The 22,552-nt window shown below is 38.5% G+C and overlaps 1 protein-coding gene across 1 annotated transcript in view; it reads left to right on the top strand.

Annotated features, from left to right (window-relative positions):
- Positions 1 to 18,602, top strand: part of PECR (peroxisomal trans-2-enoyl-CoA reductase) — a 25,344-nt gene extending 6,742 nt beyond the window's left edge. Inside the window, exons 2-8 of the mRNA XM_009323546.1 lie at positions 3,019 to 3,152; positions 10,767 to 10,932; positions 11,598 to 11,679; positions 13,917 to 14,013; positions 16,319 to 16,429; positions 17,056 to 17,167; positions 17,291 to 18,602. Coding sequence (XP_009321821.1) covers positions 3,019 to 3,152; positions 10,767 to 10,932; positions 11,598 to 11,679; positions 13,917 to 14,013; positions 16,319 to 16,429; positions 17,056 to 17,167; positions 17,291 to 17,379 — 791 coding nt within the window. The 3' untranslated portion in view covers positions 17,380 to 18,602. The remainder of the gene's footprint in view (positions 1 to 3,018; positions 3,153 to 10,766; positions 10,933 to 11,597; positions 11,680 to 13,916; positions 14,014 to 16,318; positions 16,430 to 17,055; positions 17,168 to 17,290) is intronic.
- Positions 18,603 to 22,552: the final 3,950 nt, after the last annotated feature.

The raw sequence follows: 22,552 nt of genomic DNA, 5'->3' as shown, positions 1-22,552 counted from the left end.
GGGGGAGCAGGGCCGGGCGTGCGGTGAAGGTGGGGAATGGAGTTTGAGGGGGCGGGTCAGGGGTGTTGAGGTGCGTTTTGGGGGTAGCCTGCTCTCGGCCGGCGGGTCTGTGAGGAATTTATGGGTGGGACGTTGTGACAGGAGTCAGTGCATAGCGAGGAGAACGAGGTGAGGTTGATGTGGGGCTATGGCTTTTGACCTGCTGGCACTTAAAAGATGCGCTATTTTAAATACAGCGGTCAAAAGGAGGTTATATTAAACCCGGACCCTTTCTCTCATACTCCCTCTTAAGTGAGTTTTCGTCTTGCTTAATTGGAGGATTTATCTGGTTGTTGAACTGAGCCTTACGGAGTAGTATGGTTTTGAACTGTTGTCCGCACAGTAGGCTTGGAGAAATGGTGCTTCTCTCTCGGTGCTTGTGTCAGAAATGTCCTGAAGTTAAAGCATATCTTCAGCGTGCGTTTTGTGCCTTTTCTTTCTGTGCTGATTACAGAGAAGTGGTAAAATCTGGAGTGAAAGGCAGTCTTCTGAGTCTTGCAACACCTTGCAACACCTTTTCTGCAGGTTTCAACATAAGTGCTAGGGATCATCGGTATCAGACTGATTTCTGATAATGTTTATTATCATGATTGGATTCGCTGTCTTCAAAATACCAGCACTAGCATTATGCCTCAAGGTGCCACACTCCCTGTGGTTTGCGCTGTTGAAATGTGCACCACGCTATTTCACTGCATAGTAAAGAGCTTTCTTTGTTAAGACTGTGCTGGGAGACATCTCTGCCTCTCCTGTGGAGATGAAGTGAGGGCTAGTTCTGTTACCTTTGTATTACTGGGGAACTAAGCATTTTTTTTTAAGGTGTCCTTACATGCTGCCTTAAAGAGGTGCTTTTTAAGCATCATCACACTATTGGTTGATGATGTTACCCAGTTACCTTGAAATGGTACTTAATTTGATCTGCATTAATTTTTCTCAAGCAAAATACAAATAACAAAAGTGTGTGTCCATAACGCCCTAAATAGAAAACAAGGCTGCAAATCTCTACAAAGCACATGTGAGAAAATGAAGAAAGAGCTATGGCTTAAGTCTGTTTGAGTAACCTTCCTTACCTGCAGACTTGCTGGCTAGTCCTGACAAGAAGATGACCAGAAACTATTTCCATGTATACCTTGAGCTTTAGGCTGTTTTTTTTTTTTTTTTGAGGGGGGCTGGCTGGACAGAGAATGCCTGTAGGAGCAGTGACAGATAATGCCAGTCATGATGTACATTGTTTTTATAACCAGTGTCCTTTGAAGCCTTCTGGACAGATTTAAACCTTTCATCTGGAAACTTGTGCCCTTTTCCCCCCAACCCTATCAGGAAATGGTCTGGTCATTCTTTGTGAAGAAAAATAAGTGAAGTGGTGTCAGCTTGAACAGTAGATCCCAAGTGTTCCTCAGTGAGTTAGAATCTCCCCCTCCCGCAATTAGCGTATTTAGCAAAAATACAGTCTTTTACTGGACCTTATTCTATATCAGTGTGTGTATTAATAAGCACTTAAGTTGGTAAATGTAACTGTGCTACTGTGATTTAATTTTTTGTGTTAATCGGTAGTTGCGTGTGCCATTTTTGTGAACTCTGCATTAGTCAGGTGGTTGTGCAGATGACTGGAGTTCTTAATTTAAAAAATCAGGAGACTTCGGAGACTAATATCTTTACATGTATTGTTTTAAGATGGCCACTGATTGAAGGTGAAGCTCCCATTCCTAGGGATATGTAGTTGCAGCACTTCCTTCTGGAAGAATTCAGCTCCTCTTTTTTTTTTTTTTTTTTTTAGTTTTATGTATAGTTTCACAAGACAGCCTGAGCCAAATGAGCAGCTTGCTGCTCTTTACTCCCGCTAGTTATTTTGAGTTGATTCTGGTGTTTGTTTCATCACATGAGAGGCCAAATTCCACTCAGTAAAATAGCAACAAAGAAAAAAAAACACCTGGCAAGATGTTAACTTTTTTTTTGGCTGGTTGAGGGTGTTGAATTGGTTTATGTTAAAGCAGATGAGCAGCAGAGGTGGTATGAGGAAGGAATGGCTTCTGCTGGGATGCTCAGATTATGGAAGGAGGGAACTGGGAGCGGGACCTCCTTGCCTGCTTGGCAGGGGAAGCTAGTAATTTGCTTATCCATAATATGATATTGCATGCCTACTGGATTTGCACTAGGAATTAATTTGGTGTGGTCTGTTTTAGTCTAGGTAGTAGCAATTGCTGAAGCCTTAAAGCTGTCCTGAGTCTGTGGGTGTGACAGAAGAAAGTAGACTGGTTGTAGTGTGAGTGCTTGCCATTAATTTGGCACCTCCATTGTTTTTCTCTGTAGAATGAGTCCTCCTGCCTCCAAATGCTGAAAAAAACAGAAGGCTTGAGTTCCTGCCTAGTTTTTTCCTCTCCTTTCTGAGCTAGGATTCTACAGCGTGTGGTAGTGCCACAGGGAAGCCTCTGTTCTGCTGTCTGTAGTCTGCAGTTAGGAATTAATCTCATGAGGCTATCATCCTTTCCTTCAGACTCTGTAGGGTTAAAAAGCAGAGCATTACATTTGCTTACTGCTAGGCAAAATTACAGCCACACATACAGTAAGATTATTTTTGTGGTTTTAGGAGCAAGCATTTTTTTGTAATCAAGACCGGCTGAAACATCTTTAAATCACATAATTGATAAATGAGGCAGCTGTGAGCAGAGGCAGCAAAAGTGATGTCTGAAAGCTACTTTGCTGACTCCACAACTCTCAGGCTATTTTCCCTTCTGCAGGAAGGAGAGGGAACCTTGTGGACTTTTTTTTGATTGTTCTTTTCCTGGCACAGTGGGATCTTGTTGCTAAGAAGCACCTGACATCAGTCATTTCTCTCTCTTGCAAGAACTTCAAGACTGTATCTTCTAGTCAGTGACTAATAAACACACATCCTACAAGATATCTCCATGATGTTATTAAAAAACTAGCATAACTGTAATTTTAATTTTGTTAGCTGAGGGATGTTTTATTTTGTCTCTGCAGGTTGCAGTGTTGTTATTGCCTCTCGTAAATTTGACCGATTAAAAGCTGCTGCAGAAGAACTGAATAATAAATTTTCTTCCATGATTCCTGCCAGAGTGACTCCCATGCAGTGCAATATCCGCAAAGAAGATGAGGTAAAGACTAGTGATCTTGTTCTGGGGCTTAACATGTCAAAAGCATATTGTGTATATAAACTCTCAGATCTCCAGAGGTCTTCTCTGGCCCCCTCAAAAGTGGCTTAGATCAGGGGACAGGTGCAGTAAAGCACTGTTAAATTGATCTAGATAAAGATGTGCTTTCCAAGGGAAGACCATTTGTTAGCCACTTAAGCAAGAAAGCATTTGTAATTGCAAATATTTTTCTGGCCATGCATATGTATTTCAGATATTTCTGGGAGAAGCAGGCCTTGGAACTGGCATGTTCTACAGCCGAGCCAGAGCCCGCTTAGCATGGTTCTGTGTCACATTTCTGTGACAGCAGTGAGGGGGCGTTAACTTGTGAAGATGGAGACCTCAGAATAGTTCCTTCAAACAGGAAGTCATAGCATGGAATCTCAATGCTTGTGACTTGACACAAGTGCCCTGCATTGTCAGTTTTGCTTGTATAAAAGCAAAAAAACCCCACAGATATTATTATTTTTAGCCGTATTTCAAATTTTGGTTACAACGTGAGGTGTGCCTCATTACAAACTCTGTTACTATCCCAGCTGAGTTGTTTCTTTTTTTTGCATATTACAAAAAATGGAAGACCAAGAGCAAAAGTATTTAATCCAGGTTCTTCAGAAGTCTGCATTCACTTCCTAATTTTTTAATATGTGTAATTAAACATTTAGAAGTCCAGCATCAGGTTGGACTTTTAACTTATTGAAGACAGCTAGAAAATATTCCAGTAACCACTGATTGCTACATTTTTCTTAACCTTTTAAAGTCTCTGTTAAATTCTAGCATAACTTAAAGAAATATTAATTTCCTTCAGTAGCTATGTAGATTCTGGAAATATCCTAATATACAACCATAAAGCAAATAAAAAATAGAATTCTTCCCTCATGGAACAGCTCATGCCATAAAATATTTATAGTGATATATTTAGACTTCTACTCCTGCAGGAGATGAACCCTGGGGCTGTGCAGTATGTCACTTCACCTATCAGTGAATTTTAGGTTTGCATTTACTAGCATCAGCAGTGCGATATAATAGGTTATGACAGATGTCAGAGGGCAACTTACATGATTAAAGCTACAGGAAAGAAAAGAGGTAAAGAGAGAAAAGGCTTAAGCGTTCTTTCAAGTCACTGTTCTTGCAGAAAGTACTCTGGCATGCTTAATAACCTTCTGCAGGTGAATCTTATTTCTGCATCAGCTTAAAAATGATTTAGTGGGAACTGCAGTGTTCTGAGAGATGGTAGAGGACTTGGATGGTGAAATGAGGTAATTGCCATTAAACAAACTACCATTCCTTCTTTGTTTCCTGTTTATTAAGTGTGGCTAAATACATATTTCACAAAACAGTCTTAGATGGCTTTGGAAACTTTTTTGAAGGTGCTTTTAAGGCCTTTTTTATAGTCCTGTGTAAAGTATTTAGGCATTATTCTGTGTTACCGGTAGCCATGCTGATACTTGGAGAAACTTCTGTCTTTGCTATTACCCTGCAGTTTCATCATAGAATTGTCTTGTTTCCAGTTTGGTTTTAAGCTCTACTCATTTACAGATACACCAGAACTTTCTTGGAACCTTTCATACGATATTGGAGAAGCCTCTATCAGGTGTCTCCTGCCAGTGGAAGTTCTCATAAACCATAGTCATTTCATATCCATATCTATTGAAGAGAGGGTTCAGAGAAATAAGGTAAATTAAACCCCAGTCTTGAATCTTTCAGTCATTGACTCAGTCTTACAGTTTGACTCACTTCAGTTCTCCAACTGCTCTTTCTTCTTTCTGTTGAAGTCCTATTTAGAAAAAAATCAATATGAAAATTTTGTAAGCCTTTCGTGGAAGTTTTGAATAAGAAATGCAATTTCTGTTGCATGTTAATGTAAGAACTTAAATGTACCTGCTAAACAAATATTTATCCATTCCAGATGCCCATCTCCAAGACTAGAATTAGAGACATCCTGTGATTTTTGTTCTTTAGCTCATGTTTTTCTTGCTGTTAGTTCTTTAATGCTGAGATTCTCAAAGATTGCTAAATCCTGGCCACTTGTTACTTAATTTCTAAAATTACTATTGAGCCAGAAATGTGTGGATCACATTTTCAGCTTTTAAGTTTGTAGTGAGGATAGCACTTCCTTACATTTAGGTGCTTAGTGTGTGTAAGTTGAAGCTAGATAAACTGAAATTAACAATCGGTAACTTACACTGCTAAAAACTGTCAGAACTTAGAACTGAGGGATGTGACAGATTTTCCACAACCCACTGCTCACTATTGCTCATTTATTATATTTGCTAAGAGCAGCAATGGCAGGTGCTTTTTTCTAATTTGCACTTGATTGTCTTGCGGAGACTAGAGGAAAAGTACCTTTGGGCTTTTTACCTCTACTAAAAGAGCATCGTACATCCACTTTCAAAATCTATTCCATTCTTAACCTAAAGTTTAGTGCTTGGGACTTGGAGTCTTAGGAACAGGGATCAGTAAAAGAAGTAGTGTAGGATTTTTCTAGCCTAGGAGGTAAATCTTGAGTAGAGGCAACACAGCAATATAACTCACTTCATCATTTTCACGAATACAGGAGTAGCTTCCTGTTCACAGTGGAAGATGGGGTGAGAGGACATATAAACTTTTGGCTTCCCTCCCAAAAGAAACAAGATTTGTACAACTGCGTTGGCTCTGTATGCTACCCATTAATAGCTTTACAACTCATTGTCTGGTTTCAGCTTAGTATGAGTGAAGACTATTTACCTCAGAAATTCACGGAAGCACATTGCTGGGTAGAGAGGACAGCCTCTACAAGTATTCCCTGTGAGTCATTACATCCTCTTTCTCAGCTCTTATACCAGGTACCAAAGAATGTGTGAAGGAGAAAGACCTTATAAATGTTTCAACAAGGGAAAAAACTTAGGAGTTCAAGCTTCCTTAGATGTCAGAACTGATCCATCACAAGCTACAAAGCCCAGGAAGCTTCCTCAAGAAATACATAATTCATTTAGTATATCCTTCTCTTTGACATCGCACTGAAACCTTTCTAAGAGTAAGTCTTTCTCTTAAAGGAAGACACCTTCATCACCTGTAGGAGCAAGCCATCTGTTCTTACTGTAGCATGCCTTTTTTTTTTTTTCCATCCCTCCATCTCCATCAGCATTTCTCTAAAGGCCCCTATGAGTTTTGTCCTGGTTTTAATTTTATAATCAGGCAAACTGGAGGGAGGGCTTTGGATAGAGGAGATCTAAGAAAGATGAAAGTGCTTTCAAAATTGCTAGATGATTATTTTCTTTTTTGCCTCCTATTGCAAATCTTAAAGTAACTGACCTGCTTTGAAGATGACACCTCTTGTGTGCCCTAGTTTGGATCTGTGAAATTCAAACATTAGAAGATTCATCCCTCATCGTATAATGCAATATGTCTGTTAGACCTTTTTCTGGCCTAGGAAGAGTCAAAGAAGGTGCAATGAATTAATTGCTGCAGAAGCTTGATGGCAGATATCGTGGGAATAGCTTAATGAATTCACATTTTTAAGTCTCTTAATCTTCATCCTCAGAGGCCCTCTTGCTTTCTAGCAAAGCTTACTTTTCATTTAATGTGCAAGAAATAATCTTGCTTGATGGAGGATTTTCAACCACTGCATAAACTGTCAGGCTTATTTCTGTCACAAGTTTGCTGCTGCTGCTTTTGGCTAGTTTTCCACTGAGTGTTTTGTAAAGGGTAACAAACCTGTTTTGTTTTTAAAGATGGAAGAGTAGAGGGTTCTGGCATGCCGGTAAGAGCACCTGAGATTTCTATGTTCTGTCTTCATGCGGCCTTATCCTGAAGCAGTGATTGTGCACTTGTCCCTTATCCTGTGGTCTGGAGTGTATATAGTGATCAATATTGCTTCTTAGGGATTATGAAGCTGAAGTGATTTTAATTATTTGGATATTTTCTAGCACTGCCCACATAATGTGTTGAATATATCAAGAGCAGGTCACTTTGCTCTTGCTGAGATGCAGGCCAGACAGTTCTGTGTGTGTATCTTTTCAAACCAAGCTCGTTTTCTAAAATCGAAGGATCTAATTAACTAATTCCAGTGCCTCAATGTAGTGGTGGCCAGAGTGGAGGAGAGGACCCCATCCTTTTTTCATTATGAAAGGAGCTTTCTATTTATCTTTGTAGGTGTTGGGAAGGGGAAGCATGGGTTTGTGTGTCTTAAATATTGAGCTACAGCAAATCTATTGACAGGGGAAAGAAAGACACAAGGAACTTTTTACCCTTGTAAAGCCTTTGTGCTATATGCTCTGGACAAACATTTCTTTAACTGGCATCTAGATAAGTAGAAGACTATCTAGATAAGTGGAAGATAAAACCTTGTACTTCTAGTAGGCCACTGCTCTTCTTGAAATCAGCAATTCAGAATTCTGTGCACAGTGTCCCCTTTCCATATTCAAGCTCCAGCAACAACAACTGCTGTTGGACCAGACCCCGAGGGTAAAACCTATCACTTGGACATCTGACAAACAAGACACCTTGAGATGGACTCAATACAGTACTATTTACTCAGACACACTTACCTTGTGTCTGAGTTCACTAGTATCTTTTCTTTTCCAATAAACTTTATAGCTTAGCATAGTCTCAATTGGTTTACAAATACTTAATGCCTGTCTGTGTGAAGCCTGCAGTGGAAGACTGTGACTTGGTGGGGAGCTGTGGATAAGAGATTCTTGTTGTCATACTTTAAAATAACACAGCAATAACACAAAGTAAAAATACCTGTTATCACTGTGCAAGAATGCCCACTAGTTCTAGTCCCCAAATAGCAAATCTCTAACACTCTGTAGTGGGTAGTTTGCCTGTTGAGTTTTACTCAAGTCCAAGGTGACCTGTGAATGCATGTGAACATTTGTCCCTTTTGTCAGTGAGTACTGTCATCTCAGTTATCTGTGGAAGTGTGCTACTGCATAATATTTTTGAGTTGCAGTCATACAAAAGGGTCCTTACTGAAGAGCTCCAGTCTTCCGGTCATGTGTGAAGTGTCTGATTTTTATTCTTTTCGGTCTTTTTCAGAAGAACGTCCTAAACTCTACCTTGTGCAATTTTGCTTTGCTTCCAGAGAGTCTTTAGTAGCTTTTTTATGAGGTTCCTCCTGTGTGGATTTTGGATATTTAGGAATAGAAAGGAATCTTCTGTAGTTCTCACTGTGATTTAAATGTGTTCTGCCAGACCCTGTTCTCATTGTGCTGGTGGCTGCTGTCACCATGTTTACTGTAACTGGGAGAAGCACTGCAACGATGCTTTCTCTACAACACAGAAGACATTGTGAAGATTGCTACAGTTGGAGCCATCTGAGCTGTCACTGGAGAGCCTGCTAGCCTTTGCTGGCTTTTGGAAAGCAGAACTGATAGGCGTTTGTTTCTTTTTTTAATTGCCCTAAGAATATGGTGCAACAAGTGGGAACAACAACAGAGTTTCTTAAGATACAACATGTGAGACATTTTGAATTGATATGTCATAGCAGGTTTTGTCCTCCTGTTGAAAACTTGCTTGTAATGTCTCTTCTCAGTGCGTTTTTCTTCTGTTAATTTGTCGTTTGTTGGGTTTTTTTAAGATTCTTAGCATTTTCCCTTTTCTCTCCCTCTCTCCCCTCCGCCCCCCCCGGCCTGAATAGTCTTAATCTGTTCAAACATTCCTTGTACTGAAACCATTTCACTTCCATAAATGAGCCCATACTTCAGTGACTTACGGAGAACAATATTCAAAGCAAGATTCTCAGACTGACAGGGAGAAGAGTTTGAATTGCTGAGCAAAGCATAACTTCTGCTGCCTAGTGAGGCATAACCTACTTTTCTCTGGTTGTGAGCAAACCTGGAAGTCTTTGTGGCATGGTGTTTCTCACAAGTTTGGGACTGCTGTCACAGATGTTTTGGTTTTTTGGTGGTGTTTTTTTTTTTTCTCAGATCCCACAAGCTGCAGTGACTGATGTGAAGAATAAGATGACATTCAGAACTTAAAGGTGGTGATTTAGGTATCAAAATTATTTTCTTAAGGCATTTTTTCTCCGCAGGCATTAGTTTTTCAATCAGGCTTCAGTCACTATATGTTTGTTTAGGTTTTCTTCTTCAGAGGTGCATCCTTACAGGATCCATACTATCCTGTTAAACCATCCTGAACTGTTAGCAGCAAAAGCTATAAGGCAGCTATTTATGAGACTGAGTTGGTGACGCTCTTGGTGAGATAGAGATCATGCATTGCTTGTTTTTTTATTTCTGATGTTTTCTACTGGTAACTCAATACAGAGGAAGGCTGATTGATATCCTTCCCCTAGTCAAATCTGTTTCAGCAGCAGCATTGCTCCTGCTGTTTGTTTTTTGAGGGTTTTTTGGTCTGTGTTTTCTTTGACCACAGATGCTAGATTAACTTTTTATATATGCTTGAGCAGGAATAACTGGGGCATGGTACCTAGTTGTGATAGGTAATGTAAGCAGGAAACAGCTATGTTGTCCCATTTCCCCTGTTTCTTGAGATAAAGGTTAAATTATTAAGCAGTTGCTATAGAGTTCTTATTACTATCTTGTAATAGGAAAAATACGTCAGCTTTAGTATCTGTAAAATCCTTGAATGCTTTGAAATACATTCCCCTCCAGAAGTTCTCTTGTGTTTAGTGTGAGTGTGTGGCGAAACTACTGTACTTCCAAAACAGAAGACAGTGCAAAAGGCTTAGCTTACAGCCTGTAGCTCAGGTTAGATCAGTGTTAGAGCTAGGTTTAGATTTTCAAAATCTCCTTCATCCCATATGAACTTAAGCCACTCCTTTTCTGCACTGACAGCTCTTTGAGTGCGTGAATGCAAATGTCTATTGCTATTTGCTGTTAATACCTTCTCAGAGTACCCAAAGGTAAATAGTGCCAGACAGTGCTCTTAATCATAAGTATTCATCATGCTTATAGACAGAAGGTATCTGCTTAGTCAAATATTCACCTTTCTTTTGCTAAAGAAGACAACTTGTAGTATTTCCAGCACTTTCTAGAGTTCACGTTTTGTAGGGTAACAAACTAACCTTCTTGGTCTGCGTAAGAAGATTGGCTGTTGCCAACTCACATGTCAGAGCTTTAGTGAATGTACAAAACTGAAGTATAAAACTTAGTAAATGTACAAAACATAAGAATGTTAAAACTTCACAAGATGACTTATGTTTTCTATTTTAAATGCTCAGGTATATGGGTCAGATTAAAAAAACAGTAGCTACCTTACATGGAACTCCTCCAGCACCTGATGTGAACACCCCCACCCTTGTGAAAAATGTCAGGAGCTTCTTAGTAGGTCTTAAGTAGCAGGCTTTTGTGTGTGTTTGTTTCTACCAACCTTCAGCAGCTTAAATCCCCTTCTTCTTTCAGTGCTGGTATTTTATGTAGCACCTGCATTATACCAGGAAGATTTCCTAAGTAAACATGGACTCGGCCCAATCCTTCTTGGCTGACTAAACCTGTCATACCGATCTTCCAGCCTGTCCAAAGGCTGGTACCTCCTCTTTATATGTGAAAAGGGTATGAGAGAGAAAATACTGTCCGAGAAGGAAATTTGGTATATAGCTTAATCAGCTTACCACACTAACAAATACTGTTTCAGGTAGAAGCTTTGGTGAAGTCTACACTGAGTCTGCACGGGAAGATTGACTTCCTGGTGAATAATGGAGGGGGCCAGTTCGCAAGTCTTTCTGAAGCCATCCGTGCAAAAGGCTGGAATGCTGTGATAGACACGAATCTGACAGGGACCTTCTACTGCTGCAAAGCAGGTAAGGGCTGAACATTAAGATTTTTTTGTTTATTTGGTTTGTTTTCTACAGCAATACCAGAAGACAAGACATGTAAGGTTCCCCTACCTTCTTTTTTCACACACTTATCTGACAGCGGATATTTGTATTCATGAATCTCATCCAAAGCTTTACATTAAACTGTACGTTACATTTGTTCATATATACAAACATACATTTAGGCAAATATGATCTTCTGGTTAAGGCCAGGTTTGGGGAATCAGTTGGCTTGGATACTCACTTAAAAGACTATAGGAAAACCACTTAACTTCTGTGGCCTGTATTCACTGTGTGTAACACAGGAAAAAATTTCTCTCCCATCAGGGATGTAAATTTAAAGTTAAATCTAAGTATGATACATGATTCTCAGATAGCATTGGGAACATGGAAATGAAAGTAATTTACGTGGAAGCATGAAATGTTGATTTCCACTAAAAGGCTTCTTAACAAACATTGAGCCGTACCTGGACCACACCTGTTATCTCACGAATCCAGTGGTGAGGCTATGGTACAAAGAGCAGATTGTTAATCTAAATCTGCACAGGAAACGTGTAGTGAGTTAAGACTCCAAATTTGGCTTCCAGTGGGCAAGTTCATTTGTATGCATTTCTTCTGATATTTATAGGTTATCTTCCTCCTTCATACAGTGTACAATGCCTGGATGCAGGAACATGGAGGAGTCATTGTCAACATTACTGCTGCCGTGAGAAATGGGTTTCCTGGAATGTCGTAATACATATTTTATTTTTACATTTTCCTATGTTTTTCCCCTAGAAGTACTAATTGCTCCTAAATACTTCATTTTAGAAAGGTACGCACTGGGCAGCAGCAGAGTATAGAAATACAGTAGTATGAGGTCAAGAGAGAGCAATAGTATCACTTGGCTGTATGCCTGGGGATCTGACTGATTCAGTAGAGACTACAGGAGTAAATGACATCTCTGGTAACTGTCAACTTGTTTGTAAGAAACTATGAAGGAAGACTTGCCAGTGAAGCTTTCACTGGAAGTGGTATGCTAGTGAGACTAGTTGCACTGAAATGTAACTTTTACTTGTGCTCTCCCCAAATTTCTGGAGGGTTTGCAAGAACTTGGCACCTGTTGTTTTCCTCTTCTACTGTCAGTTTACAGGTCTAGATGGTGTAATGAGTTATATGGGAGTTGTACTGGGAGTAGGAGGAACATTTCTAGTATGTTACCAGGTTTTGGCTTTGTCCTTTGGGTCACGTAATGCCTGCCTTTCCCATTTTCCTTTTTACTCTCACTTTGTAGTCATCTTTCTTGGAGGAGGTCTCTGATGCAGAGAATCGGTTCTATTTGCTCTGCTCCTTTCTTAACTGGGAGAAGGCTCATGGGTACAAACATATTACCACGTTTGTAGTTCTTATATATTGACACAAATGATCACAGCTGTCTGCATGAAAATGCAGCATCCTCTCCGTATCTGTATGTGTAGTATATTTGTTCAAATTTCTTTACCCTCAAAATGGAGGTGAGCAGGAGTCTTCCAATTTGAACCTTTTCCACCAAAAAGGTTCCAATTTGTTGAAAGAGAAATAATGCTCAGAAAAATGAATTATTTCAGTTATTTTCTTTTCAAAGGAAATTTTGCACGTCAAAATGCTGCATTTTGACAGTTTCTTAATTGAAAAAAAATCTGAATTTCTTCTTTGAAACTATCTTTTTTTTTTAACTCTGAAATTGAATTTCTATTTAAGAAAATATAAAAACATAATTTGAGCAAATGTTACATTACCTCTCTTTGTCCTGATGCAGGGTTGAAAGTTTTCAAAATGTAAAGTTTTTAAGGAACAGCAGAATATTTTCTCACTAGCTTGTTCTTGGCAGTACAAAATAAATTTAGAGATCCACATGGTGGTGCTGAAGCTACAGTTATTTGAGTTTCTCCACTCTGGTTAAGTCTGGTTGAAGTGTCATGGCAAATAGGCTGAAGCTATATTTGAGAGTTGAACCAAGAGATAAAAAACCTAATTCTGAATAACGGTGGAAAAAAGTTTCCCAAATAACTGTTGTATGTGGATGTAGATGGATAGACAAAACTACTAGTAAATTAAATTCCTGTTGAATTGACACATGTTTTAGAAATGTACTGCTGAAAAAGACTTGCCTTTACAAGTCCAGCCACGACTCATGCCAAAAATCACCTGATGCAGTTTTTCATAAGTATTAATTTTGAACATAAAACTAGTCAAGTTTGTTTGCTCATAGTGTGCCTGGAGGTTATTTATTTCTGGCCTAAACATATGAATAGGTTGTGTTTTCTTCTGTTTTTCTTAAGTTTTCTTATTCCTTTCCTGGTATTTGAGAAGCTATTCTATCTATCTCCTTTAAGTCTGTTCTGCTATGCTAAAGGAACTAAACTCTATTAGTTTTCTCTGAGTCCCACTGTCCGCTGTTCATCACTGCAGTAATTTTGTCTGCATTTGTTCAAGCTTGTAATCATTTCAGACTAGTTTCCTATAGCAGCAAGGTGTATGAGATCACTCTGCCTGTAGTTGTTTCCATCTCCATCCACCTACAGTAATTTTTGAATAGTGGCTTATTTTAATCATGTTTGTCAGAAGAGCTAAACTATTTTTCGGACCACTGTCCTTGCAAGTGTTGCTTTACCTGTGCAGCCTACCTTTCATAGTTTTACACAGTTTGAACTTTGCCTCCAGTTGTTTTCCATTTTATAAGCCTGCTTCTGCAGTAGAATGTAGCTGACCTTATGTCACATTGGGGAAGAGATGATAAGTATTTCCAGAAATGACAGGAAATCATAGCATAGCTTGTTTAAACTGTGAAGCTATGGTCAAACTTACAAACTAAAAAAACTCTCTCTCTCAGATGGTTGGTCCAGCCATAGAAAGCTACTCTGCCTACCCTAGTGAGGCTGCGGTAGAATTAACATTGGGCACTGTTAGCTGAGGGAACAGAAGCTTCTTTTGCTTTCTTTTCTCAATAGGCATACAGGAGCTGCAAGAGCTGCAGTGAATAACCTAACCAAGAGTTTAGCTTTAGAATGGGCCCACAGTGGAGTAAGAATCAACAGCGTTGCTCCTGTAAGTAACGGCAAACGATCTGATTAAACTTAGCCATCATACATGTTCATGGTTAAAACTTTCAGACCAAAAGGGATTTTAAAATCTGTAACCTGTAACTGTTTGTGGATTATTTATGTATTTATTTATTTATAATTCCCCTACATTCTTCAGGTCATTTGAGACTGCTTTGTACTGTTTGTATGACAAGCCAGAGGTGTGGGATAAAATTGCTTGTGCTTTCTCCTTTGACTTGGCACTCTTGGTGGTTTGTTGGTTTTTTTTTTTTAGCTTAATGAAATGATACCTGGAAGGAGTTGGTGACCTGTCTTGCAAACTCTTGACATAAAATTACGGAATGCTTTGTGTTTCAGTAACGATTACATTATATCTGAGTTCACAATACTTTTTCTATTTGAGGTTCAGGTATGCTGATGGTTTCCACCTGTGTTTACAAAGTTGTTCTGAAAATCTCTGAATGTATCACATAATGTCTTTTACTTTGTCTTCTACATGTTAAGTTAGATTAGTTTTAGGCATAAAAGGTCTGTATTTCAAGTGGACCTTCTCTCAAAGAAATTATATGTAAAAATGTGTGTTCTGATATTTTTTTCTTGTCAAATATATGCAGATAGGAAACCACTATACAGGTCAGCTAAAATATGCCTGCCACATTTCTGAGGAGGTAGGTAGTGTGTAGCAGTTGTTTTAAGCAATTGTATGGAAAGAGCAGCTATATTTTCTAGCGTATGGTGCTGCAGATATAGAGGCTATATAGAAGCCCTAGCTTTGACATTTGAGATTGTGTGATCTGTTGTGATTTGTGTAATCTTCACTCTTAACCACAATTCATTTTGCACATTTACTCCCTTGAAAAATCAAAGAGGAAAGGTAAACTTTGTCCAGCTACTTCTACATTCAGAATTTATCTTATCTCACAGTATAGTTAAGTGTCAGATTTGTTTAAGTCTTCCCTAGGAAGATCTTTCTACGAAGATCTTTCTACTATCTTTGTAGGATGTCTGTATATCCTGTTGTGCCTCTTGTCCTAAAACATCTGGCTCGCTTACTTTGGCATAGCACAGAATGCTTAATGGCAGATTTGTGATGATCATTCAGGTGGTGGCTCTTAGGTAGCTTCTGTGAGGCCCAGCTCATCTGGAGACTTGTTAAATATTAAGATCTACTGGCTTGTTTTTCCTGTTCATTTGTTTTTTCTGATTTATCAAGTCTTGGGTAAGTAAGTAATTAAGACAGCATTATTATGTGAATATATTTTTCAGGCCTGCTAATTACCTAATGAATCATACTAATTATACTTTATAGCACACATCAGAAGAAGTTTTTGACAAGCAAACACTTCAGTGGTTTTGCTCTTTCAGTAGTATTTGCTAGCTTTGTTACTATGCTGGTAAAAATCGATGTTGTAGTTACAGTAATACATTATATCCTTCTGTCACCTTTGTGGACACAGTAGGTCTGTGGTAACCATACAAAACTGTTACCGCTTTATAGGAGGAGAGTAAAATGTAGGGAATGCGTAAATAGAGAGGGAAACAGGCATTCTAAAAAAAAATAGTTTCACATGTGAGTTACTTCCCTAGCTCCCAAAATATAGTCACTCACATTTCACAGATATCTTAGAAGAGAAGTCTTAGCATGTACTCCATCGATGAATTCAAATTTTGTTATCTTACTTAAACTTGAGTCCCAAAGGTTCTGTCATAACTAATCTATGTAACCCTGTGTGCCCATTGCTGTAGCCTTCATCTTCCCTCTCAAGTCTAAACTGGACTGTATAATCATCAGAGCAAAGACAGTCGCCTTTTTCTATTTCTATAGCAGCTAAGTAGGGAGAGTCTGAATTCTGATTGTGAAATCTGTCTGCTTCCATAATTCACAATAAAATCAATCTAGTGTTCTTACAGATTACAAGAAACTGTTGAGAACTTGTTCTTAGGGCTTTGTAGTTTTCTCACTTCTAGCTTACTTATTAGCTTCTTTGTAAGCTAATATGAAATGCTTGTAATTTCAAAACAGTCTTTGAGCTTCTTCTTTATACTCTCCCCTTTATAGTTATTGAAATGACAGTGGAGAATTGGAATAATCTGAATTATTGCATTTGAACAGAGATGTGACTAGCAGCCAAATTACCTTCTTGTATAAATTATACTATTCCATTAAATTTAAAAACTTGCATTCAAGTGCTGTTTAGATAGTTTAATCCCACAGAAAATCCCAGTAATGACAACTTCACAATTTTACAATGATCACAGTTTAAACATATGCAAGAGAACTTAATTTTCACTATGCTGTTTTAAAATAGGGAATAGTATTTTCAGAAACTGCTGTTGCAAACTATGGAGAACAAGGTACAATGCTGTGGTTAAAGAGCATACCAAAGGTTCCTGCGAAGAGGTCAGCGGTTCCTGAGGAGGTAATGTATTTCACAACATTTGTGATATTTCTACTTCCGTGTTTCTATTTTGAAGCCACTTCATTATATGGAGAACAAAAAAAGACTTAATTTTGCACTGTGATGGAATATTAAAAAAGAAAAAAGCTTGTAGTAATGTGTAGTAGTGCCGAGTGGGAGACTTAACCAGTAGTCACTGTTACACTGAAAATTTAATTTAGATGCCTCTTACAGCTGAAGTGTTTCATAGTAGACATTAGTTCCTCAAAATATTGACTTCCAGCAGGGAGGACTGAAAGAATGAATATTAATTTGAAAAAAGTGTATCTTAAAAGTACTTAGCTCTCTTCCACCAAGAATGTGCTTCTTTGATAAACTGGTCAACTTTTTTGTTTGATTTTTGGCATCTGATGCTGATCTTTGAGAGCTTACTGGTTTTCATCTGTTACGTACTGATGTTTGTGGCTAGAAAGATGGCTTTAAGACTGTTATGGTTCTCATTACTGAGTAGAAAACGTTGCTATCTCTTGCCTGTAAAAGTTTTTACAAGCATCTTTGACATGAACAATTCCCAGCAGTTTAAGAAAGATAAAAATAAAATCTAAAAAAATCAATAAAAAATGATAAAATTGTCATTCTTTTGTTAGATCTCTCCTGCAGTGTGTTTCCTACTATCTCCAGCTGCTTCTTACATAACTGGGATAACCATGGTCGTGGATGGTGGCCAAAGTTTGTATAGCCATACCCTAGAAATACCCGGTAAGAAATGGGCTACAAAATAATGCCCTTCAAGTGATTGAAGTTGGGCAATGGGAGGACTCAAAAGTAAAATGCCTAGTTTCTCAATCAACTTAAGTATGTTGTTTTATTTGTTTTCCTCAGATCACGACAGATGGCCCTCACCACCAGAAGGAAAAAATACTGAAATGCTTAAAAAGCTTCTTTCTGGCAAGTTCAAGCCAAAGCTGTAAAAGAATGAGATTTCACCTTACTCCCAGTTGCACTCTTGCTGATAATCTCGCTTTGTGATTTGGGCTTATTATTCTCAGTAATATATTTTTTTTGCTCATATGTAACTACATTGAGTGCCTTGATTTTTGTTCGTTTATATATTTAAAACTTGAAAGGCTGTACATAGTAAATTTCTTCTCTGAAAACACTCACTGCCCTGAAAACATTCAGTCTTTTGGGAAGGGAAGGTATAAAAGACAAATTCTCCATTTGCACAGGGATTAAGTAATGAAGAATCTCAGTCAGAAGTGAATAAAAAAAATACTTATTCTGAAGTGAAGGGGGCAGAGAGGGAATGTTTCGGAATCCTTCTGTTCTGGATGAATTTGGGGAGAAGGTAATTTAAATCTCTGTTATCATTAGTTGCATCAGTAACCCTTGAGGTAGCTGTTAACGCTACACTATTTCTGTTCAGCCACACACTGAATGTTCAACAATGATTTTAAAGACTAAGTAGAGTAGGTATTTCTCTGAAAAGAATTAAAAATAAGGCAGAATACTGTTATTAATGTTTCAAACTAATATGGCATGTCATATTTGGAATGTTTCGAGTTGTTTACAGATATAACGACATAATGGAGTTAAGCTGGCTGCAACTTAAATTTGATCATAGAATAATCAGATAATAAACTTAAGATTTAACATATGGTGATGGAAAACAGTATAGATTCAACAATTTAGCATGCAAAATCTTGAAGCAAAAGCTGTGGTGTATATTGTGGTGCTTTCTGCAATGTGCTATACTGTTAAAGGAGAAACTGGGAATCCTTCTTTTACCAATTAAAATGTTTTCTATCCATACTGTGTTGTCTTACAGTGTTAACACAATTTTGTTCATCAGTGTCTCTAAAATAGGTGTGATTTTTGTGATCAATGCAGAGATTCCATTTAAAAACCAGAAATCTTGCAATATATCTCTCAAAGAGGCTATATTTGTCATTACTCACTTTTTTAAATTCACTTTAAGGCAAGCGTTCCCATGTCTGATAACTTCAATCAAAATATAAAAAATAAGTGATGACTGTGTTTGCTGTAACAACTGAAATTTGTGGAATCAAGTTGCTGCTGTAGAAGCGACCTCTTTAATACTTCATTTTGGATTGAATGTAAGAGTCTCTGCCAGTTGTTTGTTCTTTGCAAAGATGTTTCACTTTTGTGTCTTTCATTAAAATATGGGAACTTATATAGGTACATGTAGATTGCTTTTTCATGAAAATCTAAATGCCAGTTTTGTGAGGGAGGAGGGGTTTGAGCCAAAATGCTTTCTCCTTCAGATATATCCTCTTTCCTTAGTAACTGGGTGGTCATTGATGTGGTTGTGAGAAACTTGTGCAGAGATAAAATCAGCTTTTTTCAAACCTCTTGTGCAAGGTATGTTTTGATTATTGCAAATATTAGTTCAGGATACACAGAAAGAGAATTCCTGGAAGCAAATGCACCTATTAGATAACTAACTCTAGAAGCCTAGCCCATTGCATTTAAGTGAAATTATTTAGTTTGTTAAGAGATTATTTCTACATTCTTAACATCTTTCTGTAAAAGAAGGTTAAACATGAACAGGCTTGAGACTTGCGGGATTTACTTTCTCTTCATGTTTGACTGTGAGCCTCCATGTTACGTGTGGACTGTAGATTGGATGTGAAATGGAAGTGATTTGATAAAACTAAATTACTTGTATTATATCCCAGAACTTCTCTCTACAGGATTTGAGCATAAACTTGGAAATAATTATTTTATACTGTTGCAAATTTCCTCTTTAACTTTGCTGGAGTCTGAATATTCATAAAGAAGCAAGTTTATACATAATGATGGTGAAATGCATCACTCGGTGAAACGGAACATTAGAAAGGTGAGCGTTCTCCTGTGTGGGAGACATGTTCAGTCTGCAATTAATAAACTCCTCCGCAAGTAAGAACTATAACAAACCTTTCCGCTTGCACTGACTACAAGGAGCTTTTATTTGACCTTGCCTTCTTCAACTTCCAGCAAAGCAATGGATGTATTAAGAAGGTCTAAGCTAGTTCTTTAGAAGAGGCTTGTTCCTGTGTGTGCTTTTTTCCTTATATTATATTTATTTATATATATATAATATTTCTTCTATATATAAAATAATTTCTTTAAAATTATTTTAAAAGTTTTGCAGTGCCTTGCAGAAACTCAGTGTTGTATCAGCTGGCAGCATGAATGTTTCAGGTTTCTGCTGTTAGTGCTGCAGATAATATCAGCTGTAGCAAAGCTCTTCCTACACCGTTGTAACAACAGCCCTTGATCAAAGGGCATTGAGAGGTTAAAAAAAATGGGTGTGGTAACAAAAACATCCTTGGCCTGTATAAGATTTGGGTATCGGAAGTTCAGAGAACAGGGCTTGATTTTATTTCTTTATTTTACAAGGGAGGTGAATGCAACTGTGGGAAAAGGGCTAAGGAACCTTAGGAGAAATCAAGGAGATTTATTGACCAAACACTGAAACTTAAACGTTTGCTGCACTGTACAGTTGTAATAAGCAAAGAGAAGAATGTTAGAATGACAGTTATATTTACCATTCTGTTCGATATCTCTTTTCAGTTGCTTTAGTACTTACTTCTGGCTGAATGCGTACCTATTCTGCATACCCCTTATCAGATATTCATTTGACTGATAAATGGGTGCTTATCAGCTGCTACTTTGCTCCACTGTCTGGTGTTATATCTGAATATGTGTCGTAGAATTTTACATTTATGAAAGCAGTGTAGGGTGCATTCTCCCCCCCCCCAGAAGGGGAATTTTTACTTGCCTTATGTTTTACAGATACTCTTTGTGTTAAGCAGAATATTGATTATTCAGGGTATTTATCTAGCGTAAAATGAAGTTTGATTATTCAGGGGTTTTAATTAGTGTAAAAGGAAGTCTGTGTTGTAAGAATTTTCGTTCTTTAAAGATTAACAGTCGTCATGTTTGCTAAAGGGAATATAGTCTGTGCAGTGTCATTCTGCAGTAAGGTCCATTGTCTGCCTTAAGATGTAAATGAACAAATGCGAGGCAACAATTGCTTGTTACAAGCTTTTATGGCTATGTTTAGTTTTCTGAATAGTTGTATAGAATATCCTGTATAGTCTTTAAGAAAGCATGCTATTTGCCAGATAGTGTGATTTCATATACTTCTAATCAGCATCTCCTAGTTTACTCTTGCCATCTCAAATAGCAGACTTCTGTTAAATGGCTGAGTAACGTAGACAATGGGGGAATAATTTTATTAGTAAAGTCAACAGTGCCTGTGTTCTGGATATGGCTGAGTCATAAAGGTAAATGAGTTGCTTCATAAACTTCAATGATGGGGTTGGAGCAGGCAAACCTATCAGTACTGCTGCCCAGTCTCATTTATAGTGTGCTTTTTCTAGAGAAGCAACTCCATACCTGAATGACTACTGTATTTTTCCCATACTTTGGTCTGTTTCAAGTATTATAGACAAGTCACTAGCTGTCTGCTCTTTATTTATTTTGTTCTGGAGCTAAACTTAAATGTCTTGGGCAGTGGGAATGCATCCTGAAATGCAAAATACCAATTATGATGGGAGATTCCAGTCTGGGTAAGAAATACAGTTGCTAGGGGGGAAGATGAAGCCTCTTATGAATCTTCCAGCAGTGGTTCGGGACTGTCGTCCCCAAGCTATTTGCTCTTACTCTCTTTTGGCATCAGCCTCACGGTGATGGTGCATTTGTATTGGGAGGAACTGGAACTACTGAGGTGCAGGCACATGTTTGTTTCTGTCATGGAAAGGCAGAGGAGCATAGCAGACAGGTAGGACTAGCAAACACTTGAAATAATACTGTTGTTTGCTCAATGCATGCGAGCTGGATTTAAATTTATAAACAGAACGTTGGCCCTCCTGCTGGTGAGGAAGGACTCTTGATCATGTTATAACATCCTGGCATCACAAACTTTACGCTACTGCTGTTCCCAAAAGAAGCCATTTTGCCTTCCCTTATCTGCTCTGTGTCCAGCAGCTTGTTCCTTTGCCAGTTAACCCCTCTTTTGATTAAAAATGTATGAAATTAATCACTTAGTTAACTAGATCCTTTTCTGGATGTAGTTCAAAACGTCGTAACATGGTAATATGGTGCCAGCTATAGGAAGGAGCGGTGGGGAGGCAAAGAAACTTGGGGAGGAAAAGGAAGATGATGGCATGGCCATGAAAAGGGGCTGGTTTGTTCCCATTTAAAGTGTTTAGACGCTATAGGTTTAGTGCTAACTAATACAGGCGCTTGTTAGCCTCATGCAATACATCTAGAAGGTGAGAACCTCTTACTGCAATGAGGTATTGATTCTGGAACCCAGGGGTTGATTCTGGAATCCAGGGCGAGCCATACTGCCAGATTTCAGTCAATTGCTTGAGCAGACTATCCTAAGATGTGCTTACCCTATGATTTTCACCCCTGCTCCTCCCAACTTCCATCGCCTGCACAGGGCTTGTACTGAATGCATAAATAACTAATATGCTTTATTGCAACTTCTGTCATCTATTTTTATACTCTTCCATATCAGCAATTACACTGTTCCTATAAGCTTTATTTTGCTCCAGTAGTACGACACGTGATCTCAGAACCATGCCCCTGGGTTTGGGCTGAGCTCGGTGTGAGCCAGTGTCATAAGTGCTGGTCCCTGGTGTCGATAGATTTATTTTTATTTTTTTTAATCTCAAAGTCAATATTTAGCTGTTTATCCTGCTCCCGATACTGAAGATGCTCTGTTTGAGGGATTATGGCAGAGTAGCGCTGATGCCTGTCAGGACGTACATCACTTCTGCAAAGCTCTCTTGGGATGGTGCTCACAGTGCAGTGAGAGTGCCCTGCGCTGTTTGGGCTTTGTGCAGAAACACAAAGGACCACACGGGCAGAGGAATGTGGGATGATTTTCCACAACCCTTGCTAGCTTCTTCTGTAGCGAAGGAGCTCTGACTTCAAATCCTACTGTTCACTAACTCTTCCTCCATCAGTGAAATCCATTTGCAAGATGCTAAAACTGACGAATGGCCATGAACTGGAACATTAAGGCAAGGGAAACACTGGATGTGTTTTCAAAGCTGTGTAAGCAGCTGTGGCTCATTGATCTTGCTTGATGGTGCAGGAGCATCACACAAGGCCAGCATTTTTCTT

The sequence above is a fragment of the Pygoscelis adeliae genome, unplaced genomic scaffold, assembly GCF_000699105.1.
Source record: "Pygoscelis adeliae isolate BGI_AS28 unplaced genomic scaffold, ASM69910v1 Scaffold664, whole genome shotgun sequence".
Classification (NCBI taxonomy): Eukaryota; Metazoa; Chordata; class Aves; order Sphenisciformes; family Spheniscidae; genus Pygoscelis; species Pygoscelis adeliae.
The sequence above is the reverse complement of the archived record's forward strand: the minus strand, read 5'-3'. Positions and strand labels throughout refer to the sequence as shown.